General features: G+C 33.4%; 1 protein-coding gene across 1 annotated transcript; it reads right to left on the reverse strand.

Moving 5' to 3' along the window:
* Nucleotides 1-350: 350 nt before the first annotated feature.
* LOC142225499 (uncharacterized) lies at nucleotides 351-6866 on the reverse strand. Its single transcript, XM_075295289.1, has 10 exons — nucleotides 6442-6866; nucleotides 6170-6382; nucleotides 5878-6105; nucleotides 5688-5828; nucleotides 5036-5134; nucleotides 4664-4759; nucleotides 4546-4596; nucleotides 3551-3686; nucleotides 1298-1574; nucleotides 351-777 (listed from the first exon to the last, which is right to left on the reverse strand). Exons 1-10 carry the CDS (start codon nucleotides 6772-6774, stop codon nucleotides 555-557), a joined length of 1797 nt encoding a protein of 598 aa, XP_075151404.1. The 5' UTR covers nucleotides 6775-6866; the 3' UTR covers nucleotides 351-554.
* Between the last annotated feature and the right edge of the window lie 13734 nt (nucleotides 6867-20600).

The following is a 20600-nucleotide window of genomic DNA, read 5'->3' on the forward strand; positions in this document are numbered from 1 at the left end:
ATATATATGGCAGCTATATCTAAATCTGAACCGATTTTTTTCAAAATCAATAGCGATTGTCTTTGAGCCAAAGTAAAACTCTGTGCCAAATTTGAGAACGATCGGAATTAAACTGCGAGCTGTACTTTGCACACAAACTTACACAGACAGAAGGACGGACAGACAGACAGACAGACGGACGGACATCGCTAAATCGACTCAGAATTCATTTCTAAGACGATCGGTATACTAAACGATGGGTTCACTGTTTTTTTCAGTGCGTGATTTCAACAGACGGACGGGCTGACGGACATTGCTAGATCGACTCTGATACCTTTACTTTGATGTGTTATAAAGGAAACAAATCAAAATATTGGTGGGGCAATCACTACAACATAATAATTACCAAATTTTATTTCAATGAAATTTTATGTCAATATAGTGTTAGAAAATATACATAAACAATTTATTGCCACAAATAAATATGACAAAAGAAATAAATTTCAAATTGCAAGACTTTGAAATTTGAAAAATATATTTGCGTACATTGCTACCCTAAGAACATCCAACGTGAGTTATGACGTCAAGCGGCCGACATAAGAGAAAGATATTATTTCCGTATCACCAGCAGGTATTTTCGATTCATTTTTGTGAATATCTACCAAATTCAATGATGTGTCAGTTTCATCTCTGCGATTAAGCGTCTCGAAAGCTTCTGACATAAGCAAACTTTTAACTGAGTTGTTTAGTTCAGATGGATTTTGTTTAGAATAATATTTATCGAGTATTTCTTCTATCCTACAATAAAACAAAGAATATGTCACTTTTACATATCATTACAAAAATTACCAACACCTCTGTTTTATAGGAAGTAATATCAGTGATGATTTGGATCATGTTGTTTCACCCAGGGAAGGAATATGATCACCTCAAACATGTATTAAGAGCAAAATGTTATTTTTGGGTGGTGACCATTTAACATGGTTTTCGCAACCATGTTATTTTATCGGAAATCATGTATCTGATTTCGGCAAGCAGGTTATATTTGACGAGAAAATAACATTTTAGTGACAAACATGTTACATGGTCACCATACAAAAATAACATTTTGCTCTTGAAACATGTTTGAGGTGATCATATTCCTTCTCTGCGTGTTTGAAAATAACGAAATTATCATAAACAAATTGCCAATACCTCTTTTACGAGTATAATGGAAGATTTATCATCATTTACTACAATTTCGTGTCGAAAAGTCAAATCAACAAATATAGTTAGATGACATCAAACGCTGGTAATAGTTCTAACGCAAGATACAAACCTGGCTTCTGAGTTCGATTCCGGTGATGTGTCAAACGACAGTTCTTGAAGCGTCGCATTTCTGTCTTTGTCAACTCTTACGGAAAACGCTTCCAGCAATGTCATATGATCTTGAAATGCCTGCCGTCTTTGGCAGTTTTTATCGAACAGATTCAAAGATATATCGTTGAAATTTTCTCTGCCATCTAAAGTCGCCTGTATTAGCCCAGGACAATAAGTGTCTTCAACCAAATTGGCCAGCTGAATCTTTAAAATTTCAGCACCACGAGCATTTTGGACTGGAAAATAGAGAAAAATGGATTTGAATATAGATTCACGAGGAATAAATTGTATTGCAGTATTAACTATTAGAAAGAGAGACAGACTAGCAGAGGATATTAATCATTCAATATTGAAAATATCGACATTGAAACTGACGAGAGATTGGTACACATCAAAAATAAAGGCAGTAAAAAAGTTATTATATTGACGTCTCCCAGTAAGAAATCAACAGACGTCGAACTATGTGTTTTTTAAGGAAGAGGATAATGGCCCACCGCGTAGACGCTTTACGTCTCGTCGGTTCAAAAATAATTTCGTCAATTTTTCTTGGCAGTAATACTCGTTATCAATGGTGCCAGTATGAAGAATTATTCCCAAATTGGGATTTTTCTGGGAATGGGGACACCATTTTGGAGTTGGGATTTTTGGAATTTGATGGGGACTTTCCCTATGCGAAACATGCGCTGAAAAACTAAAAATGAATAAAAACATTCAAATGAGTTAAAATTAAAATTCTTCAGATTTTACCCCCACTTTCTACACGCGGTTTTCTCTCGAGCCAAAAATAATCTACGAACCTATTGCATCAACTTGGGAACGTTACTACTTCTACACATAGGTAGAACTTTCAAGGCCATTTTCATGTAGCTCTGTTGGGCTTCGCTCTCCAGTTAATTTTAACTGAAAAATTTTCAGCAAGATGACAGATATGTCAAAAAGTTCGTTTAAAAGTTCGTTAGCTAACATAGCGCTAACGGAGCTTTATGAAAATGGGGGTCAATGGGGTATAGTAGTGGACTTTGATAGCATGTGTTTGTTGAAAAATTATCTAACACCAAAATTAAGAGTTCTAAAGGTATTGACTTAATAATCCGATAATTCACAAGGCTGCCATAATAGCCCAAAAATATCTGAACTAAGTTATTTCACGGAAAAAATGTTGTCGTGAGGCCAAAGGTTTCATGTCCTTTTAATACGAATGCGAATTTTGCTTAGCTTAGAAGATGCATTTCTCTGGTATAAATTTGTTTCCTTGCCCTAATATCGACTTTAACTTTTCAATGAAGTATTTTTTCCTTATAGGTAAGTGATTCGTCTTCGGTATCCTAACATGAAATGAAATGTTGTTTGAATAAGGTCAACTTGACTATAATACTTCTGAAAAATTCTTTAGAATTAATGAAATGGTTTTTAAATTTCTTGACTTTATGTATCTTGAGTCTGAATTTGGAAACTCAAGTTACTATTAACACGTTTTTAAAGGACTTTGATAGCACATAAAGAAAAGAAGCTGAAAAAAAAACGGATACACTTTTTTCCTAGAATCAAGGCTAAACTCAAATTTGAAAGAGAATTGTGTCATAAATGTGTCCTTACTTCAATTACCTACTTCTTTGGCTAAGAATCAATACAAAAATCAGTCATTAAAGAAATAAAGACAGAATATTTGGAACCTAGCAATCTTTTTTCAGTGTAGGTGGTATAAAAGAGAATATCTCTTAAAATTGTGCACCTATAGATTTCCAATTGCAGTACAATTAGATAGAAAACTCTGTATATTGGCGGAACCCCTATTTACGGAAGTACGTCCATTTTCAGGCAAATCGGATAAAAATTGATTTGCCCGAAAATTAGAAGATCAAAAATATGTATATTTTCTATGTTTCGATGTGTTACGAACGGAATGGCAATGATGGTGGGTATTAAAAAGCGATGTCATTGGTTCGGAACCAATACCAAAATCGTTAATGGAAGGTCTTAAATCTTGGGAAACATCTTAACTTTTTTTGAGGGTAAATTTGAATTACTATACAAAATATCGAAGAATGCATTGCCCCTCACGTATAGTAAAACTTTTAAGTTTGTCATCATTAGGGACAATTTATTTTGCTCTTAGAAACAATACTCTGCAACAAAAAGGGATTTAGTTTATCTACAATCCATCGGAAACTTGTATTGATCAAATCAAAGTTTTATAAACAATTTTACTCACCGTCGGCAATTATAGAGCTATTGAATTTAGTTCCAACACATTTCTTTGAACACTCAATAAAAGAACGAGGAAGAGTTCGTCTATGCAAAGAATTATATAAAAGATTCGGGACGAAGTTATTTTTGGATCCACGTTTCTAATGACAGAAAAACGGTTGAAGTATTAAAATATTAACTTAATTTGAAAAATATTCATTAAAAAATTAAACAAATAATCCAAACAAAACTAAATAACAAAAATTAATTGAATCAAACTAATGCTAAGTTAGCTCCTTGAACTGAAGGAGCAGCAAATAACACTAGCCAACAGTCGTTTTGTGAATTGGTTCTAGCATGATTTTTCTCATTGATTTTGACCTACTAAACACGAAAATGAGTTTTAAAAAATTTTCTGTCGTTGGTTTTCGAGATACAAATTTTTGAACTTTTTTTTAATTTTTGGAGGTACACTTACAATTTTGAGCATATCTTTCGTCTTCTTTGACCTAGTTGATCCTCGTGCTACTCAAATTAAAGAAAATTGAGCCGTCTACAACTCATTCTCAGAAAATTGCTGTTAGCATCGTGTTTTATATTTTATATGAATTTTTTTATGGTTTTTTTCTGCCACATTTTTACTAAAAAAAAACGCCGCTTTTTTAACTTTTTTAAGCCGCAAACATCCAAACAACTTACCCGATTTCCGAAAATTTTCTGAGAATGAGTTGTAGACGGCTCAATTTTCTTTAATTTGAGTTGCACTAGGATCAAATAGGTCAAAGAAGACGAAAGATATGCTCAAAATTGTAAGTGTACCTCCAAAAATTAAAAAAAAAGTTCAAAAATTTGTATCTCGAAAACCAATCGACAGAAAATTTTTTAAAACTCATTTTCGTGTTTAGTAGGCCAAAATCAATGGGAAAAAGTATGCTAGAAACAAATAACAGAGAAAATTTTGTTATTTGTGACCTAGAGTAATTAGTTCAACTTTTCACAAGTCTTTAAAACAATACTAACCAATCTAAGTGAGGAATCTTTTACCTCCTGATCTGCAGTACTTAAACGTTTCTATGAAATAAGATGACAGAAATTATATCACTATTGGGAATAAATTTTATTTCTTAATTAAACTGACCTTTGGCAATGTATCCGAGAGAGAAGCAGTAATCGGGCTAGCTCTCATAGGTTCATCTTCGGATACGGTTATAGCATTTTCCAAGTCAAGTGCTTTCTGAGACACAATAATGGAAGAGAAATAACAAAATAAGGAACTTAGTTTTTCAGTTAAATATCTCAATAAGGAAGAAAACAATGTCTCTTGATAATATGATATGACCAGTTGATTTTGGGGAGATTCAGTCATATGTATTTGACCTCTTGAATGTAATGGAACATAGGCGTCTGTATATCGACAGGTGTCGAATGGTTTTATATTAGACCCCTAGACAGAAAACAGACACGCCAATATTTGCTATAAAACCTCTGTAAATTGGGAGTTCAATCTTACCTGTGGGTTTAATACGTTCAATTTTTTATGATGAGATTCCAAATAGTCTTCGGGCTTTTGCGGCTTTTGAACCATTCCGTTAGAGGAAGATTCCTCTTCCTGGATGAGAAAAATAGCTATTATTAAAAATGTTGCTTCGTTAAGAAAATCTCTTCTCGAAATTAGGGTAATTTTCTAATCGATTTTATATTTTTCTTGTAGTTTTAGGGAAATTTTCGCAGTTACTAACCGATGAAAACACAAGGTAAAATAGTATAAAGAGAACATTCCAAATTTTTTACAAGCACATTTTGTACACACGGCCAAATCTGAAGTACAATTCAAAATGAAAAAGCTTCCTAAGAGTTTGTCCCAGACTGGCTTATGAGGACATGTTTATGGAACAGTCCAACTAAGTTGCCCAGGATGTGTCCTTTGGAAATAGTCGATCCATTTCCCGTAGCGTAGTGTGTACAATAATGAACATTTTGTTATCGAATATTTCGAAACAATTTGAAGTTTGGGCATAAAATGTACTCAGTTGTTCTAGCAAAGCCAATTATTTCATTCAGTGAGATCTCAATAATCAATCGGAATTAATACAGGTTTCTAAATATATTGTTATTTATCGCGCCGGATAAAAGCTGACCGCATATCTAATACTAATCCTCACCTCTTTTTCTGTAGATTGTTCTCTTGATTCATCTGTAATTTGGGATAATTCGTCTTCATCCTCATCGAAATCTTGGTAATGAGTTGAATCGGCAATTGGAGCAGCGAATGATATATCAAAGTCGGATGCAGAAAGAGAGCCCTGCAAGGGAGACATTTTTAATTTGATTTTCAAAAGAGGATAAGTATACCTTTGGTATTTTTTCCACTGGACAGGATCTTTGCTCCCAAATTCTAATCGAAGGGGATGCGTCGCCATAGAGTAAACGATTTTCATTCTCATTTCCTTTAGATCTAGTTTGCGGTATAGCATCACTAATTATATCGGAAGGCGTGTCATAGCTATCCTCTATTAACCTTAAATTCCTATTTGCAGTAGAACAGGCTTGTGGGGTCAAAATGAAACGTTTTACAGGTGTCTTTAAAAGATACCAATTATTCACCTGGCGGTCAATTGTTTATATTTTTAGTGGAAGTACTTACTTCATGATTCCTGGAGATAGTATTCGGGGTACTGTGAGCAGAGACGTATAGCGATGTAGCCTTTGCTCTATTTGGGGTTTGCGATGTATATGGAAGAGACCTAAGGGCCTGAGGTTCTTGACGAGGAATTTTATATGAAATATTGTTGTCCAAGGATGGTCTAATTTTCCTTAAAGGACTAGCGTCTTTGTTCAAACGAGACATCTGGGCGTCCTAAAAACAGTTGATTTTTTATGAAATATTTTATTTTTGTCTACCTATGGGGAAATTACTAATAACAAGGACTCATTCTGTAAATTCGACAAACGTTCTCCATTTGAGCGAGGTATAACCAATTTGTTTCTGCCCACTTTATAGCATGCTCGATCAGAAGGGGTCGAAGGACGACGATTACCGCATGCATGTCTTCCTATTAGTTTGCCTCTCTCAACTTCCTCAGCGAGATTGAATGGGCGTCCTCTTAAACTCGGTGGTGAATAGCATGCGTTATTCACGGCATTATGACCATACAAATCGCGAGATAGATCGAATGGCCTGCCCTCTGGGAAATTCTGCATTCGATTTTCTCTTTTGAAATTATGAGAGTTTTTTCCTTCGGATTGCATGACGCTAAATGGATCAACAGAAAAAAAAACAAAAAATAAAAATTTGTAGTTAAAAAATAGTTCAAATTTATTCTTCAAATGATTTAAATAGAAAATCAATATTATATGAATGACATAAAATTAAAAGACTAGATAGAAAAAAAATATTAAAATGCCAGAGAAAATAAAGGAATGCCACTTTTAAATTTAGTTCTCTAAACCATATTTAAAAGTCCGAGAATGAAGTTAATATAGAGTACCTGATTTTTTTAAGTGAGAGTGGTACTTCCGTCTTTTTGGAAATTTGACCAAAATTCTCAAATTTGCATGAAAATTTCAACTATATTATTTCTCGTTATTTGGTCGAAGATGAGGACTTCTCCTTTGTCCGACTTGGACGATTTACTGGAATTTTACAGAGGACGTACGGGGAGGATAAGAAATTAATAAACGTCACCTGATTTTTTAATATTTGAATGCCATTTTTGTTCGCCCTTTTAAAATTTGGACCAAAGTTTTCCGATTTATTTGAAATTTACAGGGAGGGTTAAATTAACGTCTAGACAAGTATACGCTACTTGAAAATCCTCAATTTGTTTAAAATTTCAGGGAGATTAGAAATTGAAAACAATAGAGCAATATCTAAATTTCTCCGATTAACTTGAAGTTTGCAGGTAACGTGCACTGAAAAAATACTGTCGTGAGATCAAAGATTTTATGTCTTTAAAATACGAATGCAAATTTTGCTTAGCATAGAAGACGCATTTTTCTAATATAAAGTTTTTTTCCTTGTCCAAAAGTCGATCAACTTTTCAATGAAGTCGTATTGTCCTTATAATTAAGTGATTGGACTTAGAAATGGATATCATAACATGGAAGAAAAAATGCTTGGGCTAAGGTCAATTTGACTTTAATAATTCAGAAAAAGTCTTTAAATTTAATGAAATTGTCTTTAAATTTGTTGTCTTTTTGCAAATTGATTACAAAGCAAAAAATCGTTCAAATATAGGACATGTTTTTCAACACTTTATTTTAAAGACGTTTTTTACTTAAAACATAGCATAATTTCTATTGGAAGTAGAGTCTTAATTTGGAAAATAATGTTGTCGTTAACTCGTTTTGAAAGGACTTTGATAGCATATGAAGAAAAAAGCTGAAAAAATTAAAAATTAAAATTAGCTTCCTAGAAGCTAATACGCAAAACCCAAATTTAAAGAGAATTGTGTCTTAAATGTATCCTTATTTGTATTCTCCGCTTCTTTGGCTCGGAATCAATACCAAAATTTTTAAAGTAAAAACAAAATCTTTGGAACCGGGCATGCTTTTTTTTCAGTGTGGGAGAAGGTCAGTAAATGAATATAGGGAATGCGAATTTTCCGATATCATTTAAGGGGTGATCCCTGATGGGCACTCAAATCGATGATTTGACTTTGGCAAAGAAAAAGAAAAAAAACCCTTTTTGTCAAGAGGATCAAGTGTAGTTCACTTTGGGTTGAGTGAATTAACAGAATTTATTCTGATAATTGGTTGGTAGTTTTGCTGCAAGTAGAGGATGTTGATGAGAAATGTGGTAATTCCGAAACAGCTGTCTATCCAACCATCTTGCAGCCTATAGGACTTTGCCCAAAAATTTTTGACAAGCATACGTTTCCTCTGTTGGTTAAGCTACACTTGTAGTTTAGTCAATGCACGGTTTTAAGCTGAAATAAAAAACAACAATAACGATTGAAGAATAAACCAACAATAACAAAACAAAACGAATAAATGCTGCTCAATTCTGCTGAACCACTAATAGCACTATGAGTGATATTGAAGAGAAATAAACCACAGCTGAAATATAACTATTGTGTTCGCCCGCAACCATTGTATGTTACGAGGACTGTATCTTCTTGCTTAAACTCAAAAAAAAAAATTAAATAATATAGAAATAAATAAACGTGATCAATTCCACCAAAACATTTAAATCCAAATAGTCTCAGTTAAAACAAGTAAGGAAAGTCTAAAGTCGGGCGGGGCCGACTATATTATACCCTGCACCACTTTGTAGATATCAATTTTCGGTACCATATCACATCCGTCAAATGTGTTGAGGGCTATATATAAAGGTTTGTCCCAAATACATACATTTAAATATCACTCGATGTGGACAGAATTTGATAGACTTCTACAAAATCTATAGACTCAAAATTTAAGTCGGCTAATGCACTAGGGTGGAACACAATGTTAGTAAAAAAATATGGGAAACATTTAAATCTAAAGCTATTTTAAGGAAACTTCGCAAAAGTTTATTTATGATTTATCGCTCGATATATATGCATTAGAAGTTTATGAAAATTAGAGTAAGTTTTACAACTTTTCGACTAAGCAGTGGCGATTTAAAAAGGAAAATGTTGGTATTTTGACCATTTTTGTCGAAATCAGAAAAACATATATATGGGAGCTATATATAAATCTGAACCGATTTCAATCAAATTTGGCACACATGACTTTATTACTAATTGCACTCCTAGTGCAAAATTTCAAGCCAATTGAGCCAACACTCTGGGTTCTGGGGCAATATAAGTCCATATCGGGCGAAAAATATATATGGAAGCTATATCTAAATCTGAATAGATTTCAATCACATTTGGCACATATAAATATACTACCAATTGTACTCCTTGTGCAAAATTTCAACCTAATCGGGATAAAACTCTGGCTTCTGGGTCCATATAAGTGCATATCGGGCGAAAGATATATATGGGAGCTATATCTAAATCTGAATCGATTTAAACCAAATTTGGCACGCATAGCTATAATGCTAAATCTACTACCTGTACACAATTTCAACCAAATTGGGCCAAAACTCTGGCTTGTAGGACCATATTAGTCCATATCGGGCGAAAGATATATAGGGGAGCTATATCTAAATCTGAACCGATTTCAATCAAATTTCGCACACATGACTACACTACTAATTGTACTCCTAGTGCAAAATTTAAAACTAAACTCGGCCAAAAATCTGGCTTCTGGGGCCATATAAGTCCATATCGGGCGAAAGATATATATGGGAGCTATATCTAAATCTGAACGGATTTCAATCAAATTTTGCACACTTGACTATACGACTAAGTTTTATGTTTGTACAAAATTTCAAGCAAATCGGTATAAAACTCTGGCTGCTGGGTTCATATTAGTGCATATCGGGCGAAAGATATATATGGGAGCTATATCTAAATCTGAACCGATTTCTTCCAAAATCAATAGGGATCTATCCTGAGCCAAAACACATACTTGTGCCAAATTTGAAGTCGATTGGACTAAAACTGCGACCTAGACTTTGATTACAAAAATGTGTTCACGGACAGACGGACAGACGGACATCGCTATATCGACTCAGGATCCCACCCTGAGCATTTTTGCCAAAGACACCATGTGTCTATCTCGTCTCCTTCTGGGTGTTGCAAACATATGCACTAACTTATAATACCCTGTTCCACAGTGTGGAGCAGAGTACAAAAATATGGGAAACATTTAAATCATAAGCAATTTTAAGGAAACTTCGCAAAAGTTTATTTATTATTTATCGCTCGATATATATGTATAAGAACTTCTAATTTAGAAGTTTAGGAAAGTTAGAGTCATTTTTACAACTTTTCGACTAAGCAGTGGCGATTTTACAAGGAAAATGTTGGTATTTTGACCATTTTTGTCGAAATCAGAAAAAACATATATATGGGAGCTATATCTAAATCTGAACCGATTTCAACCAAATTTGGCACGCATAGCTAATTCTACTCCCTGTGCAAATTTTCAACTAAATCGGAGTAAAAAATTGGCCTCTGTGGTCATATGAGTGTAAATCGGGCGAAAGCTATATGTGGGAGATATATCTAAATCTTATCCGATTTCAACCAAATTGGGCACGCATAGCTACAATGCTAATTCTACTCCCTGTGCAAATTTTCAACTAAATCGGAGCAAAAAATTGGCCTCTGTGGTCATATGAGTGTAATTCGGGCGAAAGCTATATATGGGAGCTATATCTAAATCTGAACCGATTTCTATAAAATTTGGCACACTTGACAACGCTACTAATTGTACTCCTAGTGCAAAATTTCAACTAAATTGGGGTAAAACTCTGGCTTCTGGGACCGTATTAGTCCATATCGGGCGAAAGATATATATGGGAGCTAATCTAAATCTGATCCGATTTCTTCCAAAATCAATAGGGTTCTATTCTGAGTCAAAACACATACTTGTGCCAAATTTGAAGTCGATTGGACTAAAACTGCGACCTAGACTTTGATTACAAAAATGTGTTCACGGACAGACGGACATGGCTATATCGACTCAGGAGCATTTTTGCCAAAGACACCATGTGTCTATCTTGTCTCCTTCTGGGTGTTGCAAACATATGCACTAACTTATAATACCCTGTTCCACAGTGTGGCGCAGGGTATAAAAACATGTATATACAGCACTAAGTTCGGCCGGGCCGAATTTTAAATACCCACCACCATGAACCAAATATTAGGGTTTCCTTTGAAATTTCAGGAGGGCTTGAGGACACTTCCCGAAGATAAATTTAAAGATTTCACCTATGAGGACAATATTAGATTCTGGATTTATAAGAACCATTTTGGTTTGAGTTTATTTATTTATTTATTCAGTCTTTGGATAATTCACAATATAATCCTTACAGACTCGCTAATTTCTAATTTGTATATATACTTCCAAAATGTTCTACTTAAAAATGTACTAATTTCTAAAATAAAATACATCCAGAATTTGATCAAAATCTTTTAAAGGTACGGATAGATCAATATTACAATTTAAATTTATTGAATTAAATTCTCTCAAAGCTCTTGTAATAGGCTCATTGCAAGCATAATTATTCCTATGCATAGGCACATGAAAGTATTGGAAAAATCTTAAACTCCTAGCAGGAACATTGAAGCCAATTTCACGAAGCAAAGGCGGGCAATCAATATAACCATTAATTAACTTATACAAAAATAATAATGAATCTTTCTTTCTCCTATTGGCCAAAGTCTCCAAATGTATGAGCCTACATCTGGATCCATACTCAGGAAGAGGTTCAGTAAAACGAAGACTTATTAGTGCAAATTTTATGAATTTATTTTGCAATCTCTCAACTCTATCAGAAATACCAACAGTATACGGGTTCCAGACCATTGACGCATATTCCAACTTTGATCTGACAAACGAAGTATATAAAATCTTGCGGGTATATGGACTTATGAAATCCTTACTATTCCTTTTAATAAATGCAAAAGTAGAATGTGCCTTAGGCAAGATATAATCAAAATGGGATTTGAAATTTAGCTTACTATCAAAATAAACACCTAGATCTAAAATCCTATCAATCACTTTCACTATATATATATATATATATATATATATATATATATATATATATATATATATATATATATATATATATATATATAGTGAAAGTGATTGATAGGATTTTAGATCTAGGTGTTTATTTTGATAGTAAGCTACATTTCAAATCCCATATTGATTATATCATGCCTAAGGCACACTCTACTTTTGCATTTATTAAAAGGTCCGAATGGACCGACAAAAACTTAATCCGATATACGTTCTTGTGAGCCTAAAATACCAGAATATTTACAATTTCAGGCAAATCAGATAAAAACTACGGATTCTAGAAACCCAAGGAGTTAAATCGGGAGAGCGTTCTTATGGGGGCTACACTAAAATATGGGCCGATGCTCACCATTTTTGGCACACCTCTTTACGGTTCTAAAGTACTTCCCGATTTCCAATTTCAGGTAAATTGGTAAAAACTGCGGTTTCTATAAGCCCAAGAAGTAAAATCGGGAGATCGGTCTATATGGGGGCTATACCAAAATATGGACCGATACTCACAATTTTTGGCACATGTGTTTGTGGTCTTACAATACCTCTAGATTTCCAAATTCAGGTAAATTGAATAAAAACTGCGGTTTCTATAAGCCCAAGAAGTAAAATCGGGAGATCGGCCTATATGGGGGCTATACCAAAATATGGACCGATAATCACAATTTTTGGCACACGTATTTGTGGTCCAACAATACCTCTAGATTTCCAATTTCAGGTAAATTGAATAAACACTGCGGTTTCTATAAGTCCAAGAAGTAAAATGGGGAGATCGGTCTATATGGGGGCTATACCAAAACATGGACCGATACTCACCATTTTTGGCACACCTCTTTATGGTCATAAATACCTCTAGATTTCAAATTTTAGTACGTTTATAAGCCCAAGACCCCAAATCGGGAGGTCGGTTTATATGGGGACTATATCAAAACCTGGACCGATATAGCCCATCTTCGAACTTGACCTGCCTGCAGACAAAAGACTGTAGCGTGATTACAACAGACAGACGGACAGGCGGACATCGTCTTTGAATTTCTCCCTGATGAAGAATATATATATATATATATATATATATATATATATATATATATATATATATATATATATATATATATATATATATATATATATATATATATATATATATATATATATATATATATATATATATATATATATATATATATATATATATATATATATATATATATATATATATATATATATATTATATAGTCGGAAATCGATATTTCGATGTGTTACAAACGGAATGACAAACTTATTATACCCCCGTCACCATTCTATGGTGGTGGGTATAAAAATATGGGAAACATTTAAACCTGAAGCAATTTTAAGGAAACTTCGCAAAAGTTTATTTATGATTTATCACTTGATATATATGTATTAGAAGTTTAGGAAAATTTGAGTCATTTTTACAACTTTTCGACTAAGCAGTGGCGATTTATCAAGGAAAATGTTTGTATTTTGACCATTTTTGTCGAAATCAGAAAAACATATATATGGGAGCTATATCTAAACCTGAACCGATTTCAATCAAATTTGGCACACATGACTATATTACTAATTGTACTCCTAGTGCAAAATTTCAACCAAATTGGGCCAAAACTCTGGCTTCTGGGGCCATATAAGTCCATATCGGGCGAAAAATATATATGGAAGCTATATCTGAATCTGAACCGATTTCAATCAAATTTGGCACACATGACTATACTACCTATTGTACTCCTTGTGCAAAATTTCAAGCAAATCGGGATAAAACTCTGGCTTCTGGGTCCATATAAGTGGATATCGGGCGAAAGATATATATGGGAGCTATATCTAAATCTGAACCGATTTCTTCCAAAATCAATAGGGTTATATTCTGACCCAAATTAGGAACATGTGCCAAATTTGAAGGCGATTGGACTTAAATTGCGACCTAGACTTTGATCACAAAATTCACATACAGACAGACAGGCGAACGGGCGGAGGGACGGAGGGACGGAGGGACGGACAGACGGACATGGTTATATCGACTCAGGGACATACCCTGAGCATTATTGCCAAAGGCACCATGTGTCTATCTCGTCTCCTTCTGGGTGTTACAAACATATGCACTAACTTATAATACCCTGTTCCACAGTGTGGCGCAGGGTATAAAAATCAGGAAGGCACAGCGAAGCGGGTTCGGCTAGTACAAATTATAACTCAAATACCAATTCAGCCAGTGCCATGACCCAACAATCACTAAATAACTGGCAACATCTGTAAATAGAATTTTTTCAGTGTAGACTATTGTTTACTTCCTTTCAACTTTCTTAGTTTGTGGTTTCCTATTTTGTTTTTAAACCTCATTGTTTTTAGTTGTAGAAATTATAGGAAAAAATGTTTTTCAGAAGATTTCCTTCACTCATGGTTACGTTAAATAATACCAAGCAGCACAACACCTTTGTTGGGAAACCTAATGTACTTAAGTAAGATCTTTCACCACCTTGCTCATAATGCCCATGCGTTTGGTGCAAAATACTCATCGCATTTGTTACATTATAATGGCCACGTTAAATGCTGTTAATGGGAATTGTTGTAAATAAAATAAATTTTCATTTAACACGGCGTTTAATTTTGTGTGAAAAGGCAGTGGATTTGAGTAAAGGGACACTGACTTTCTCCCTGAGAGATTAAATTTATGGTTTTATTAATTTTGTACAAATTTAAAATTTATGGAATCTTTCGAAGTTCGTGCATGTAATGAAGCACGTACACTTGTCTGTTGCCTGATATGTGTCAAAGGTGCCAATACTTGGCAAGAAATAACACTCAGTGTTCAAATCGAAGGTATTTAGGTAATTGGTGCTTTGTTCAGCCGTAGGGAATTTCGGGTATCCTTTTGGAGAGGAAATACGTTGACAAAAAATGTCAACGTTAATGTGACCCCAAAGAAAATGCTGACACGTATAAAGCAATTCTGTGTTTCCCAAAAACATATTTAAGTGCCATTGAAGTACGATTACCACACAAGGACAAGTGAAATTGTTTATGACGATGCGAGTATTTTTATGTTATGTGACGAGTCGATATGGTTTTGTTGGAATTATTCGCTTTAGCAAAAATTCATACTTAAATTTAATATAAGATTCCATTTACATTTATGCTTAAATAAGGTGTCAGAAATATTCCTTTAATGAATGTTCTTCTGTGACCAATAGGTACTATTAAAAATTAGGTATTGAATATATTGTCTTAATTCAAATTTTTATTATGTATTTTGCTAAGTATTGCATATAATTTTACAGCCGTTGCATGTAGTCTCTCAAAATAAGGCCAGTTTGTGGGCAAGGATATGGGTCTGTTACATTAAGTTCTGTTGAAAAATGTTCAGGCCTTTTCTTTGGATAATTCTACCAAGACCAAGAGCTCTTGATTGGTACAAAATGTTCAAAGAGGGTCTAGAACGTGTTGACAATAAACCATGTGCAGGGCGATTATCAAACAGAATCAAATAATTGGCGTTGGATTATCCAAGGCATCAGTGATAACCAGGTTAAATGATCATGCAAGTCAAAAATCAAGGTAGCAACTACTGTACTACTACAGGAATTACTGTATGGTTAAAATGGTCATGATTTGGCGTCAACGATTTTTTTCTTTATTTTTAGTTCATTTTCTTTCTATAAGAGGGGGTAATTTCGTGAGTTGTATTTGAAAAGCACATCATGGCATACAATTTTCCCGGTTTTAATAACGCTTTGTGGAAATCTCAAAATGTGGAGTAAAGTTTAGTTCAACTTTCGCACGACGTAGTTAATTTTTGCTATAAACCAGTTTACGTTTTGTTCTATTTACCTCCCATCGGAGAGTTCACAAAATAAATTTTCACGAAAATTTTTCCAATTAAAGTCTTAATTGAGTTTTGAAAAATATTAAACTAAAAATTTAATTGATTCAACAAATTTTTTAATTGAAACAAACATCAATCACAAAATTTAATAGTATCAATAAATTTTTTAATTAGATCAATTAATTTTTTAATTGGCTTTCAATTAATTTTTTAATTGATGTTATCATTTCTGTGATTGAAGACATTTCAATTAAATAATTAATTGGATCAATTAATTTCGTGATTGAATCAGGATTTTTTTTTTTTGTGTGTTAGATGATCGTATACTAAAGTTTATGTAAATAGCGGTAATACTAACAAGTATATACAGTAGCACGTTCGGCCAGGCCGAATCTTAAATACCCACCACCATGAACCAAATATAATAGTTTCCTTTGAAAATTTCAGGGGGGTTTGATGACAGATATTTTCCCAAGCAGATCAGTTCAACCAGTACGCTTCCTACAGATAAATGTAAAGATTTTACCTATGAAGACTAGATCAGATTCTGAATTCATAAGATCCATTTTTTGCTTGAGTTTTAGAGGAATTATAAACATCTCTTGTAAGTGTGCTCGAAAATGATAAGATAATGCCTTGATTTGAAACCTAAAATCTGTGGATTTTCATCCCAATTATTTTAATGACTACGAGAAGTAAAATCTGGAAATTTTGCATTCAGTTTCAAGCAATTTTCATGATGAGTGCGTTTTCTATACTATAGTGAAATCGGTTTTTAGTGAGGCCACACTAAATGGACCGATAAAACTAAATCATATACACTTTGTTATGGGTATAAAATGCCAGTATATTTTCAATTTGTGGCAAATCGGATAAAAACTACAATTTCTAGAAACCCTAGGAGTTAAATCGGGAGTTCGGTGTAATGGAGACTGTACCAAAATATGGAAGGATACACACAGTATTCAGCACATTTAATTGTAGTTCTAGAATCTAAACCCGAAATCGGAGGGCCGTTTTATAAGGGGGATATATCAATTACTGTACCGATACTCAATATATTCGGCTCACCTCTTTATGGTCCTAGAATACCTCTAGATTTCCAATTTCAGGCAAATTGGGTAAAATCTACGGATTCTAGAAGCCCAAAAAATAAATCTGGAGATCGGTCTATATAGAGGCTATATCGGAACATGGTTCGATAATCACCATTTTCGGCACATCTCCTTATTTTCCTAGAATACATCTAGATATTAAATTTCAGGCAAATCGGATAGAAAATACACTTTCTAGACGCCCAAGAAGAACGCCCATATGGGCGCTATACCAAAACATGGACCGATAGGCACCATTTTCGGTACACTTTTTGATGGTCCTAAAATACTTCTAGATTTCCAATTTCAGGTAAATTGGATAAAAACTACAGTTTTTATAATCCCAAGACCCCAAATAGGGAGGTGGGTTTATATGGGGACTATATCAAAACTTGGACCGATATAGCCCATCTTCGAACTTGACCTGCCAGCAAACAAAAGACGAATCTGTGCCAAATTTCAGGACGATAGCGCCATTATTGAAGGCTGTAGCGTGATCACAACCGACAGACAGACAGACGGACATGCTTATATCGTCTTAAAATTTCTCCCTGATCAAGAATACATATACTTTATATAGTCGGAAATCGATATTTCGATGTGTTACAAACGGAATGACAAACTTATTATACCCCCGTCACCATTCTATGGTGGTGGGTATACAAATGATACCAAATTATAAATGTTAAAGTATGAGAGAGTTTATTTCAAAAAGAGAACCTCGCGAGCTCACTTTTGGCCAAAGATAATGACCAGTTGTTTGTTTGGACCAGTTGCCAATTTAAATAATTAAAGTTTATGAGTGCATAGACGATTGAGTCGCATGCCCTCGTTGAAATATAACCGATTAAAATTGAATGCATTTTATCTATTATAATAAGTAATAAATTTTTATGCACGTAATTTTAGATAGTATATAAGATCAATAAATTCAAAAAATAATTTTGATATATAGGAAGTCTATTAAAACAATTATAGATATATAAACTATTTTAAAGTAACTGTACTTAAATAAAAACTATTTAAAATATTTAATTGTAATTACAAATACAACTTATTTAATTACAACTAGATGTACTAAAAGTCGGAAAAATTATATAAAAATTAAAAGTTAAAATTTAATAAAATAATTTTGCTTAAATGTTTTTTTTAGGTAGCTGAAATTGATTGAATCTCAGAGTTCTTCTCTTGAGAATATAATTAATCCGTCTATCTTGCTTATCTTACAATGATTCTGACACAAGTTCCTTTAATACCAGATCCCAACAAATTTCACTGTGTATACTTTTAAAACTTTAAAGAAATGCCCATTTGTTTTTTAAACACAGCCTCAAACAATGATTTCCTCATTTGCATGATATTATTATCAGATCTCGGAAATTAATAACATCATAATAAACTTAAATGTGCCCAATCAACAAAACATATTTAAAATTTTCTTTTTTTATTTCATTTTGGTACACTGCGTTGACACATAATAATAATGTCTCAAATGACTAAGGCTCTTTGGAGCCATGTCTTCTTGATTTTAATTAAGTTGGGATACACATTTCATTCAAAATGTCCATTCATCGTTGTCCTTGAACAATGTAAATGAATTGTTTTTCCTCTTTGCAGGACATATTCACAGTGTTGACAATTCCGAGTGGCATAAAGTGGCGTCCTTGGATTTTCTTTTCTTTTGTTTTTTACGTTGCTTGGTACCTAATCAAATGGTCAGTGTGGGCTTATATACGAATCGTATATATTTTATATATTTTTTTGTTTTGCTATTTTAGTAACGACTGAGTTACTAAATTGCTCATACTTGATAAGTAAATGACAGTGGTAACACTGTAAGTCTGTTATTGACAATACAATATAATAAGATAAAAATATTATTTAGTATGGTGAAAAGAGAACAAAAATCATATTGAATACTGACTGGTGGTCTTGGAATATTTTCAATAAAATTGAATTTCGAACAAGTTTCAATAATTGTGTAATAAATAAAGGTGTAAAGAACACATCCCTTCTATAACTTCATGTTGACCATGAAGTTAATAATAACAACTACTTGTGCCAAGTTTCAAGTCGATAGCTTGTTTCGTTCGGAAGTTAGCGTGATTTCAACAGACGGACGGACGGACGGACGGACGGACAGACGGACATGCTCAGATCGACTCAGAATTTCACCACGACCCAGAATATATGTTTTTTATGGGGTCTTAGATCAATACTTCGATGTGTTTCAAGCGGAATGACAAAGTTAATATACCCCCATCCTATGGTGGAGAGTATAAAAACGGTACAAAAGGGAATCTATATTCACCGAAAAAAAATATTGTCGTGAGACCAAAGATTTCATGTCCTTAAAATACGAATCCGAATTTTGCTTAGTACAGAAGACGCATTTCTCTGATATAATTTTTTCGTTGTCTAAAAGCAGACAATTTTTAATGACTTTGGTTTTTCCTTATAGTTAAGTGAAAATTAAAAAAATCTTTGACTAAGGTCATCTTTTATATTTCTGAAAAATTCTTCAAAATTAATGAAATCTTTTAATTCGTTGTCTTTTTGCATCTTGACTACAAAGCAAAAAAGCGTTATAAATAGATTTTTTTCGACGCCTTTTTAAAGACTTTTTCACTTGAAACAAACATTAATTTCTAATTAAGGTTGATTACGAATTTGAAAATTGAAGTCTGATGAAGGTAGAATTACATACCATGCGTTCAATGCGTTAAATGCGTCCGATGATTGAAGAGTTAAAATTTCTCTTTGAAATCAAAAGCTCGAATAGTCTACCGCAAATAGAAAAAATCAACCCTTCCATCAACGCACGGATTGACGCATGGTGTGCAATTCCACCTTGACAGCAAATATTTTCAAAAATGTTTTAACATGATTTTAACCCTGGACAGTCATCCTTATTTTTTGTACACTAACGTCATCCTTCGTCATTTTGACTACGGCTTATTTCAAGATGCTATAATTTGCACTGTGAGCCAAAATGTGAACCAAAATTTAAATTATTTTCTTATTCATTTTGTTCTTAATTAGTATACAACAAAAATTCATCAAATATTTGCATTTGTATAACTTAAATTTATCATTTCCCAATCGACTAAAATGCATTTTAGATCGAAAATGAAATTACGCGTCGTCATTTTGACGAAGGATGACTGTCCAGGGTTAAAGAACTCTAATAGTATATGAAGAAAACCCCTGAAAAAAACGAATAAATTAAACTTGGTTTTCTAGAATCAAGTACGAAAAACTAAAATTTAAAAGAGAATTGTGTCTTAAATTTGGTCCTACTACAATTCTCCGCTTCTTTGGCTTCTAATCAATAACACATTCATAAAAAAAGAATATTTGGAAACGGACATGTTTTTTTAGTGTTATGAGAGTTTTCTTCACTATACTGAACTCTCTATGGTTGAACCCTTATAGTTGTTTGGAGCAGTCTCCAAGTTGGCGGAAATATTAATTTCCCTAACAAAAAAATGCATGCATTAAATGGTACTAAATCAGCATCGAAAAAG

Source organism: Haematobia irritans, chromosome 1, assembly GCF_050003625.1.
Source record: "Haematobia irritans isolate KBUSLIRL chromosome 1, ASM5000362v1, whole genome shotgun sequence".
In the NCBI taxonomy this organism is placed as follows: Eukaryota; Metazoa; Arthropoda; class Insecta; order Diptera; family Muscidae; genus Haematobia; species Haematobia irritans.

Excerpts from the sequence above, each read along its gene's own strand:
- LOC142225499 (XM_075295289.1), bottom strand. The coding sequence starts at position 6,774 with ATGCAATCCGAAGGAAAAAACTCTCATAATTTCAAAAGAGAAAATCGA. Across the intron at positions 6,106-6,169 it reads CTATCTCCAGGAATCATGAA|ACACCTGTAAAACGTTTCAT; the intron begins GTAAGTACTTCC and ends TATCTTTTAAAG. Across the intron at positions 3,687-4,545 it reads AAGATTCCTCACTTAGATTG|AAACGTGGATCCAAAAATAA; the intron begins GTTAGTATTGTT and ends TTCTGTCATTAG.